Source organism: Calidris pugnax, unplaced genomic scaffold (genome assembly GCF_001431845.1).
Source record: "Calidris pugnax isolate Ruff unplaced genomic scaffold, ASM143184v1 scaffold371, whole genome shotgun sequence".
NCBI lineage: Eukaryota > Metazoa > Chordata > Aves > Charadriiformes > Scolopacidae > Calidris > Calidris pugnax.
The window spans coordinates 18,841-29,878 of NW_015091373.1; the positions used below are offsets into that span (position 1 = coordinate 18,841).

Consider the following 11,038-nt stretch of genomic DNA (forward strand, 5'->3'; position numbering starts at 1 on the left):
GGGGGCCGCGGCAGGCGGCGGCGGGTCCGGGCCCCCTGGGGAAGCAGGCGCCAGGGCCGGGCCGCCGCCGCAGTAGAGGTTGAAGCCGATGACTGCGTTCCGCTGCACGGCAAACATGGCGCCCGGCCCCGGCGACCCTCCGACCTGCGGGCAGGAGCGTCGCTGCAGCTTATATGGCGGCGATCACGAGTCGCGTCGCGTCACGTCGCGGGGCGTGGTGGGGGCGGGGCGAGGCCCCGCTTCCGGCCGGGACGGGGTGGGGGCAGCGCCTTGGAGGGCTGAGTCTGTTTGGAGGGAAAAAGGGGTGCCCCCCCCTCGCCCAGGCTCCACAGCGGGTCCGTCCCCCCGCCTCCCCAGTACTGCCCGGCCCTGCCGTGGGCCCCGGCCCTTCTCGGTCCCCCCAGCACTGCGGCTGGGGGGGTGCCGGCACTCCTGGCACCAGGGGGGCTGCGGTGCCCCGTGTCCCCTGGCAAAGCTCGGACCCACCGCAGCCGCCCTCTTCCCCTCCAGCACAGGGCATGCGATCCTGGCAGCTGGCACCATCGTTATCCGGGGGGCTGCGCCTCCCCCTGCCTCAGCCCCTGTTTTCTTTCTGTTTGTTGCAGCGCAGAGCATCCCCCAGCAAAGCTGCGAGTGTGCTGCCAGCAGGACCGGAGAAGCCCAGGCACATGCAGGGAGCCAGGACACCCTTGGTGGTGTATACACCAAAAGGGCTGCTTTGAAGTGGGGAGTGTGATGTGCTCTGGGGAGACTTCCCCCCTCCCCCAGTGCTGCCTCCAGCTCTGGGGCCACCAACATCAGAAGGACATGGAGCTGTTGGAGCGGGGCCAGAGGAGGGATATGGAGATGCTGGGAGGGCTGGAGCCCCTCTGCTGGAAGGGGGGGCTGAGAGAGTTGGGGGGTTCAGCCTGAAGAGAAGGCTCCGGGGAGACCTTACTGTGGCCTTTCAGTTCTTACAAGAAAGATGACAAAAGACTTTTTAGCAGGGCCTGTTGCAATAGGACAAGGGGGAATGGTTTTAAACTAAAACAGGGGAGATTCAGACTAAATATAAGAAAGAAATTTGTCATGCTGAGGGTGGTGAGACACTGGCCTGGGTTGCTCAGAGAGGTGGTCGATGTCCCATCCCTGGAAACATTCCAGGTCAGGCTGGATGGGGCTCTGAGCCACCTGATCTAGATTGAAGATGTCCCTGCATCTTCAAGGGAGGGTGTTGTGGTTTAACCCCAGCTGGCAGCTGGGACCACGCAGCCACTCACTCATCTTCCCTTCCTCTCCCCAAGAAGGGTAGGGAGAAAAAAAAAAGAGTGAGTTGAGATAAAGACAGTTTAATAGAACAGTATGAGATAAGGAAAATAATATTAACGATAATAATGACACAAGACACTCACCACCCAGTGAATTGGCACTGTCCTGAGCAGTGATCGCAAGTACCCACCCCTGGCCAAGCCCCATTTCTATTTCGAGCATGACGTCTGCGGTATGGAAAGTTCCATCCTTCTGTCTAGGTTTCTTCTCAACTTCTTTCAACTTCTACAGGAAGCTGAAAAATAAGTCCTTGAAAACTATAAACATTGCCTGGCAACAACTAACACAATACGTTTTATTGACTTCATACCAAATTTGAAACACAACAACCACTAGAAAGAAAATTAACTCTGTCCCAGCTGAAACCAGGACAGGGGATTGGACTAGATAACCTTTACAGGTCCCTTCCAACCCAACCAAACCCAACCCATTCTATGTTACTTCCCACCCACTCATCATTTCACATGGATCTGTCTGGTTAAAGCCCTTTCCAGCTTTGGCTCACTTAGCTGGACGTTCATTGGGAACTGCCTCGTTTCTTCCAGTCACAGGTGGATTGCCTCACTATTTCCCCATTATTCAAAACCTCCCTGCACCCGCCGGCCCCGTGAGGGCTGGGGTGTCACAGAACAGGGCAGCACCCAATGCCCTCGGGGCTGCAGGGCTGGACTGGTGGGTGCCAGACCTGCTCTGCTGTCACCCATCACACCCCAGGGGCACTTTGGCCAGTCTTGGTATCATTTGGACGCTGGCTCTCAATTCTGGTCTTCCCCGGCCCCTCCTTTATCCCCTGGGACTGAGCCTGATGCCCTCCAACTCTGCCCTGGTTTGGACACAACTTGACTGGAGAAGAAGCCCTGGGGATCTGCGCCAACACAGGTGGGTCAGACACTCCCCAGAGAGGCAAATGTCACAGCTTTGCTCCAGGGCGGTGATGAAGAAGAGGAGGTCTCCCCAGCACCTCTTTGCTGGACCCCTTGCTGGGGCTGTGTCCCAGGGACTGTGCTCTGCACCAGCGCAGCTCAACCCGCTCCAGCCTTGGGGCCTTCTTTTGCCTAACCAGACCCACGACACTGCAAATTGGGGTTTGGGGTCCCCAGGAATCACACACCCCTGGCCTAAAGGCAGGAAAGGCTTTCCCCGCAGGCCCTGCTCGCACACAGGCAGCCAGGCTGCCTCCATCCAAAGGTCACTGGAATGCACCGCAGAGCCCCAGCCCCAGCCGGGACAGTGACGTCAGCCCCAAGTCACCCAGCTGAGGCACAACAGTGTCACCAAACTGAGACGTGACAAGAGCGAGACACTAGGCCAGGGGCCACAGAGGGGGGAGGGTCTGCTTCCCCCTCCTCCTGGTGCAGGCAGGTGGGCTTACTGCTGAGCCCCGAACCAAAGGCATGGCCAGCAAGGCCTCGAGGGCAGGCGATCCTGGCGCCTTGGGAGTTAGGGGAACCCCGGATGTGGGGAGGGAACATCAGCACATCTCCTCAGATGGATCTTTCTGCTCCAGGGAGGCAGCGAGGACACTGGGAGCTGCCACCATGAAGAAGCCGCTCTCTGATCAGCATTTCTGGGGACAGAAACAGCAGCCTCTGTCACCACCCTGGCCATCACTGTGCACCAGCAGGAACAGCAAAGGAGGAAGCTGCGGTGAGCGCAGAGCACAGCCCCATCCCAAGTGCCCCAAAGTGCTCTTCTCCCAGATCTTGCAAGAAACAAGGATGTGCATCCACCCCGAGTGCCCCTTCAGACCCTTTGCCAGCTTCTTTCCCAGCTGCCACCCCCACAAGCCAGTGTGAGAGTGGGACCAGGTTGTACTGGGGTCCAGCAAAACAAAACCCAGCGCCCTCAAAACCCTTCCTGTGGCCCCAAGGAATGCGTCCTTGTTAGGAAGCAAATTCTTGGCACCAGGAGCAATAACAGGCAAACTCAGCTTGCTCCAGCAGCTTGGGGCAGTGCCCGGCACATATTTCCCCAGCAGTGCCAAGCTTTAAAGCACAAACATTGGCACACACTTGGCACCAGGCTGGAACAGCATGTCCCTGTGCAAACACCCAACCCTGGCCTCTGCTGTGGGGTAGGCTTGAGCGTCTGCAAAATGGCCAACTTGGGGGGAAAGATGCATGGGAGAGACTTCAATCAGCCCCAGGGAGTGTCACTGGGTCCGTTTGAATAGCAACCCCTGGTGACACCATCAGCTGGACTGTCAAACTCCAGGGAGGAGAGGAGTGATGTCAAGGCTGAAACCCCTGGAATTAAAGCTTCTGGGATGGCTGCCAGTGGGGACAGAGGGAGCCACAGTGGGAGGATGTCACTGTGGGGCGGCCCTGATCCTGGGGAGGGAACCAGGAGCCCCTGTCCCATGGCATGGAAGGGGGCAGAGATTTGTTTTGAAGGCAGGAAGATAAATCCCATCTCCCCCTGTGCTCCCTCCAAGTCTCTCGGCTGTGACCCAAGGAGCCTGCTTTAGCCGCACAACAAGATGGACCCCATGCCCACCCCCTCCCCCCAGCCCATGCACATCCAATATACCCCATGGCTGGGCAAAGACCCCCATACACCCCACAACCACCCAACACACACCTTTGTGCCCTACGCACACCCCAGAGCCCTCTGTTGCTGGTCCAGGTCTGGGAGTGGAATGGAAATAACCCCGCTCCACAGCTGCTACCCTTGTACAGAATTGCTCTTGCTAGTTCTTATCATGTGCTGTCACAATCGCTTCCCCCTCCTGTGCAAGCACGCCTGGCATTTCCGGAAAACCAGGAAAAGATCTGGTTCCAGAGCTGTCTGCTCCTCCTGCCCCCTCTCAGCGCAGGGGCAGCCCTCAAGCTGCAATGCCCCTTTGCATTCTGCACTATATTTCCTCTTTTTTTTTTTTTTTTTTTTTTAAACAAAAAGCAAGCATAGCACTCTAGAAGAGAGGAGAGATGAACATGTAAAAAATTATATATATTTTTATATATATGATTCATATCTATTTACAACATGGCTAGGACAGACAGCAGAACATCCAAGGAGGTTGCACAGCCACTGCCAGTGCTGCCCCCTGCCAGGTCATACAGGGAAATACGACGGAGACCGAAGCATGGACCCATGGTTACAAGTGGCAGCTCCCAATCCCGCTACACTCCTTGCCGGCTCCACAAAGAGAAAACCATCCTCCACAGCCACGGGGCCAACAACAGAGCCCCTGGCTCATGGTGCCCTGATGAGTGGAGCCACAGCTGGGTTGCTCCGAACCACCCAAAGGCAGACACAAACATTCCAGCACACCCTCAGCAAACACTGTCCCAGGAAACACCACGTTTCTTGCTCCAGCCAGCAGAATGAAAGCAAAAGTCTGAGTCATCCAGCCAAGAACACACATAAGGAAAGCTGAACCCATGCAGAGCATCGCCTGTTGCCTCCCTGTCTTGGTTTCTCCTGACCTGGTGGGAATCTCAAAGAGAAAAAAAAGAAAAAAAAAAAAAAAGAGGAAAAAAGAAAAGACATCCACTCAACTTCCTTTTGCCCACGTGCCTTCAAAACCAGGTCTAAACCAGGCAGGTTCAACGCTGCCCTGGCACAGGCATGCCAAAATCTTTTGACAGGATGGGAGGTTGCTTCATCACCACTGCATGAGGAGCGGAGAGTACATGCACTGAGCACACACATGGTTTTGCAGGCTGCAGCCATCACACCAACCTTTGCGGGAGAGGGGAGGAGTGTTTGGGTTTTTTTTTATTTTTGGTTTGGGTTTTTTTCAGGCCTGGAACAAAGAAAAGGCAAGAGGGAAAAAAAAGGGAGAAAGAAATCCAAGCTTGGGGTGCCTGACACTATCAACACAGGTTTGCCTCGCCTCTATGCTCCTCTCTTCCTAATCTCCATGCTCTCTGTGTCTGTCTAGTGCTTTTTACCCTTCCAGGGTGGTTATTCCCATTCCTGCCTCTCTCTCTCCAGAGATCAGCTCCAACAGCTCACATCCATCTTATCGGCTGCTTCCAGTCCCTGCTTTACAAGCGCCAAAGTGGGCATCAGGCAGGGGCTGCATGCGACCAGACGGCTCTGCCCACTTGGCCACTTTCCCCTGTGTCCCGAGCACCCTGCTGCCAGCGGGATTCAGCTCACCACCTTTTGCTGCCTACTGGGAGGGGAGCCATCTGTCACCCTTGCCAAGGCAGGCAGTCTCGCCAGCCAGAACTGACCAGGGAGAGAGAAGCTGCCCCAAACCCTCTGGGGCAGCTGCGAGCCTCACACTGCAGCCCTCCAGCACAGCCACACTCAGATACCCCCAGAACGCCTTGTCGCAGCTCCAAGCCACCAGGACCATTACAAACACTGCCTGGCCTCTCTCCCACAGCCACTGGACGCATCATCCCCTCCTCCGTGTTCAGCTGCTTTGCAGAAACAGGGGACAGATTCCAGGCAGCTTATCCCAGCAACAGAGCCACAGAATTGTTTGCGTATCAGCTAATTTCTTCACGTAAAAGCTCTAACACACACACCTAACTAAACTTCCAAATCACGTATCGCATGTTTTGCCCAGCCAGTTCTTCCTCTGCAGACACCCGGTGCCTGAAAAGCATTCACATGCCACAGCCCTGAGCTCCCCCCTCCCACTCGGTGCCAAGCAAACAGCAGTTTCTCCCAGGGATGCTTGACTCTCCCAGCAAGGAGGCAGTGCTTCAGTGGCTCTGCAAGCGAGGATGGTTTCAAACAATGTGAAAATTAAGGCAGCAAACCAACTCGCTAAAAGGATCAGCCCAATCAAATCTGCCTGTGTATCCCAGGCTACTGACTCCTCTCTCTCGCCTTCTTGGTTTTGGTGTGTTCACTGTAAATACTCAAATAACTATGTGGATTCTGGTGCTCCCGTCCCTATGGTACAGTAAGTTCAATCCATTTAGCCAAAAGGAAAAAAGAAAATAGGAAAGAGCCCAGCCCATGAATGCAGGCTACCCTGCCAGCTTGCTGGTCACAAGGGAGGATTTTCTCTGCGGGAGGTCCTGAGGTGTGGGGATGTGGTCTCCTGTCACCAGGTTCTTGTCTGGCCCCACACTTGGCAACTGCTTGTTCTTCATCTTTGCCTTGGCCATGTTGTAGTCACCAGAATCAAAGTATTTTTGCTGGAAGAGGGAGAGGAGCTCAGGTTACTTTGATTTGCAGGAGTGTGGGGACATAGCAGAGATACAGACACCTGGCCACAAATACAATCATTTAAGGAGCTGCTGGGGTTGCTCAAAAGCATGTCACAAAAACATCACAAGGGGAATACCCAAGCAAGGAAGCCTGGCCTGATTTAAAGCACTTTTAGTACCAACCCACAAACCCCAGAGTGACTTATCTGCCCCACCTGGAAGAAGCTTTGCCCCACAGCAGCTGCCTGGCTGACTTGAGACATTGGGTGCATTTTCTCCCTTTGACCCACCTTTGGGTATTTGCAGCCTGTGAACTTTCACTGCTTGGCGTGGCACTTGCTGGGTAAAGACCAGGTTTGTCCCGCTCTGCCTTTGCACCACAGTCAGCATGACAGGGATTCAGTCCCAGTCCAGAGACATTCCAGCCAGCCAAATGCAGGCACAGCCACATCAGCAGATGCCTCCAAGTACAGGATCAGCTGCGGTGGCAAAGCCAGTGGACATTTGCTTATACAGTTTACTCTGATTTGGCAAACAGATGAGCTGGTGTGACAGAGGCAGGATTTTCCCCCCGCAGAGCACGGCCTGGCCAGTGCCAAGACCTTCAACAGACCATCCAGGCTTCTAACAGCCAAAATGACGCAGGGAACTGCCTGCAAAGACATGGCCAGAGGACACCTCCCTGCTGCACAGTACCACCGACCCACGGTTCAAGGGGCATTTTGCTCCCATATCACACACATCACTGCAGACCCTGTGCTCGTTCCTGGTGCTGCTTCACCCCCCGCAGTGGTGTAAGAAAAGCTGAACACCAAAGCAGAGCTTGTGCTGGTTCTACAGACAGGGCTCTGCTGGGCATAAGGAGCTCTGAAGAGCCCAACTGCCCTGATGCACTGTCAGGGGGCCCCCATGAGCCCAGCTCTTCCCTGCTTCAGCATCAAGCCAGTAAACAATCTCCTTTCTGTGCTTGCTTTTGGAGCTGGTACCTTAAAAGAATCCTGGTGATCACATCACTGTGAGCGCAAACGCGCACGGTAGCTGCTCAGGCATAGGGGACAGCTGTTAATACAAGCTGGAAAGGAAGTGGCAACACAGAGCCAAATCCTGCGCGATGGAACACAGAGACACCAGGGAACAGAGACACCATGTGTTCAGAGCCGGGGAGGGCACACGGCCACTGGCTGCCAGCAGCTCAGGAGGGATTTGCGTTTCCTGCACCAGCCTCCACAAGGAGGACAGCCAGCAGTGACAACCCAAGCAGGCTACAGATGGCTCTCAGAGAGGGATTTAATTAAACTTCCAGGGAGCAGAGTCAGAGCGTTGGCTTTTTACACTGGTGCCAGCAATGGAGATGCAGCCAAGCTGACTCACTAGCATTCTCAGTGCCCTTTGCACCAGCCCAGAAACCAGGCAAAGTGCAGACCACAGAGAAAAACTCAGGCCTGCAGCATCCCAGTAGCCCATTGAACCGCAGGGAGCACAACAGCAGCAGGGAGGGCATTTACGCATTTGTTTCGCCTCTAGACCTCAGGTTTTGGGTCAGGGTGTGGAGGACAGGGTAGGATCAACCTCTGTGGGAGATACACAGAGCAAAACCACCCGAAGGTGGCAGCTTTTGGGTTCTGAGCAGGCACAAGTGCTTCTTGGTTGACCACAGCAGACCTCACTGCTTCAGGCTTGCGGCTGCTGGGTACCATGTCCAGCACAGGTGCTGAAAGGAACCTGGCCCATGGTTTCAATAGATTTTTTTGGTCTGAGGAATTTTGGTGTGATTCCTCTGACCTGGCTGGAGCTTGGCTGCCTGTGCCATTGAGGGAGAAGAGGACGTGGATGAGCCATGGCTGAGACATAAATACCCCTTTCTGCAGTCTCTTCATGAGGAAGTCGGAGCCTCCAGGCTTCTGGCCTAGGTTGGGGTATTTAGCCTTCAGTTTCGCCTCTTCTGCTCTCTCAGGGGTGATGGTTTCCTTCTCTTGTGTGTCCTAAAAAAAAAAAAAAAAAAGAGAGGGTGAAAAGCCCTTCAGCCCCACAGAAAAACACACCCTTGTGATGCCGTAGCACAATATTCAGCAGCACGTCCAAACCCCAGCGCCTGGCTTGTCAAGCAAGGTGCGCCCCCCTGGAAAACCCAATGCCCTCGGAAAATATTATAAACACCTTCCCAGACAGCTTTTACCTCCAGTACCTGCGGAAAGAGGCAGAGACCCTCTCCCTGCTTCCTTCCCAGATGGAAGCTCCTGCAGGTGCTTGTGCTGACATTTGACTTTGCAAACTGGGCTTAAAATGTCACCACATATTGCTGCTGGAAAAGTGCCTTCCAGGGACAGATCAGACCAACATCAAAAAATGTCAGCCCAGAGCTGCCCAGCACAACAGGCTGCAGCAACGCACTGCAGCACTGGGAGGCTTCAGCCTTACTGTGCCTGTTGCAGTACAGCTGTGATGGGAGAAACCCTTCTGATCCAAAACCAATTTAATGGGAATGACAACTGACTCAGGTAGCAAAGCAGCATTTTACCACCTGTTTCACAGCCACAGGAGTGTCAGGGTGTTCTGGGAAGCCACCCAGCCTGCTCAAAACCTGGGACCTCTGGGGCCAATTGTGGCAGGCAGTGCCAGGCCCTGGTTGTCACCTGGCACCTCTGCAGGAGCTTTGAGACACCCCCTTTGCCCCAACCCAGCTATCAGCTCAGCAACGACGGCCAAAGAGGGGTTCCCAGTACAGGGCTTGGGATCCGCTCCCCAACCGCCAGCCTCTCTCTTTGGGGGGGAGCATTCCTCCCTCCAGGGAAGGGCTGCAGGCCTGGGGACAGAAGTTTGGTCTGGGGTGGGAAGGAATCAGGGTCCCAGCAGGGCCTGAAGAGCCTCACCGAGAGCAAAGCCAAGTTGTAGCTGGCCACTGGACCAGCTCCAATGGGAAGACATCACTGCTGGCCCTCACCAGTAGCCAGCTGGGGCCAAGCCACCGCAGGAGCGCAAGTTGCTGTTTCACAGGATGTTGGCAAGGGCTGTTTTTTGTCACTGTCCCCTTCCCAGCAGGGACAACATTGGCAGACTTGGCAGCAGTAGCTCTGCTCCTACCAGCACCAATAGATGCTGTGTGCATCTTCTCCCCAGTGCTGAGGCCCTCAACAGCTCCAAGCACACAAGAGATGGCATGGTCCTCACAATAAGCATGGCAGAATGCTGCTACCACAAGCTCCTGCCCCATCCATGAAGCAGGAAAGCCCTCAGCATCGGATGGGACCAGCAAGCTGGCGGGATGCAGCCAGTGGAGGCAGGGAGGACGGGAGTCCTGGACTCCCCATTCATGAGGCACTGAAGCTTGTCCTGGTGGCATTAAGGGGATGTACTCCTGTGCATTTGACTGCTGGGACTTCCCAGGTGGCCAAGAGCAGAGTTGGAGCCCCACAGGTTGGAAAGCATTTCTGGCACTGCAAGAGGTTACTAACATGGTCTTTCACTGGTGCTGACCGGGGAGGGGAGCAGCTCTTCACAGCATGGCTGCAGCCCCGCAGGCCAGCTCTTCACAGAGGCTGTGAGAGGGTGCCTGCAAAGGCTGCCATGAGACAGCTCCTCAGCCTTGTCTCAAAAAGACAAAGCAAACCTGAGTTAATGACAGCTCCCGACAGTCTTAACTTGGACAAGCGGAGCTGGGAGCAGCAGCATGTTGCGCAGGTTCAACACATCCCACTCAGTCTCCCAGCTGCATAGGCTCCTCCTCACACCCCCGTCCGTGAGGGTCCCCAGGGGACTGCAGGGGGAGCGAAGGCAGTGAAGGTACTGAGAGTCTCATTGCGATCTTCAGCTTCTGCGTGCTGCAGGGCTTCACCCACGCACAAGCCTGAAGGAGCCCAGCTCTTCTTACCTGTCTCCATGACAGCTCCAGGGATAAGAGCCGTGGCCAGTGCACACCACTCAGCTCTGCCACAGCGCCAGGCGCTCCATGAGCCCCAACACCTGATGGGGCACGGGGGATTTTGGCAAGAGAAGCTGAAGCTTTGCCCCCCCAGCCCTTCCATCATGTCAGCCTGCTCTTCTCAGTTCTTAATTTCCAAACCTCCTCCCTCCCTGCCCGGCTGCAAAGGCGACTGTCTCCCATCGCCCTGTCTCTCCCGCGCTGGCCAGGCTGTGCCGCTGCTCCCCACCGCCTCGGGCCATCACTCCTGCAGCACCCACCCAGCCCGCGGGTCCCGGGGCCGCCCACGGCGCTGCCTTCCCCACGGGAGAGCGCTCACCGCCCTCCCCCGCTGCCCGAAAAGCGGCGCATCGGCCCCCTTCCTACGCCCACCCCCCGCCTTACACGAACACCGGAGAAGGAGAAAAGCCTCTCCCGCTGCGCAGCCGCCCAGGCGGTAGGGGGAGGGCCGGAGGCGGCCGCAGCGGGAGAAGACAGAAGCTCCGCTGGGTCTTACCGGCCGGAGGCTGGGGGGGCGGCGGGGAACAGGCTCACGCCGGGGACGCGACAGCCACTGGAGCCATGGCCCAGCCCGGCTCCTCCATGCCTGCCGGCAGCTCTGCCCCAAGGAGCCGCAGCCAGGGGTGCCGGCCCCGCTCAACCTTCGCAGAGATCCCCGGAGGGAACCGGATCGGGGGAGGCGGGGGGGGGGGGA

General features: G+C 56.3%; 2 protein-coding genes across 2 annotated transcripts in view; both read right to left on the reverse strand.

Annotated features, from left to right (window-relative positions):
• Window positions 1-170, reverse strand: part of MCL1 (myeloid cell leukemia 1) — a 4,782-nt gene extending 4,612 nt beyond the window's left edge. Inside the window, exon 1 of the mRNA XM_014961216.1 lies at window positions 7-170. Coding sequence (XP_014816702.1) covers window positions 7-117 — 111 coding nt within the window. The 5' untranslated portion in view covers window positions 118-170. The remainder of the gene's footprint in view (window positions 1-6) is intronic.
• A 4,066-nt stretch (window positions 171-4,236) lies between these two features.
• ENSA (endosulfine alpha) overlaps window positions 4,237-11,038 on the reverse strand; it is a 7,778-nt gene continuing 976 nt past the window's right edge. The window contains exons 2-3 of the mRNA XM_014961323.1: window positions 8,282-8,407; window positions 4,237-6,413 (exon numbers count right to left, since the gene is read on the reverse strand). Coding sequence (XP_014816809.1) covers window positions 6,243-6,413; window positions 8,282-8,407 — 297 coding nt within the window. The 3' untranslated portion in view covers window positions 4,237-6,242. The remainder of the gene's footprint in view (window positions 6,414-8,281; window positions 8,408-11,038) is intronic.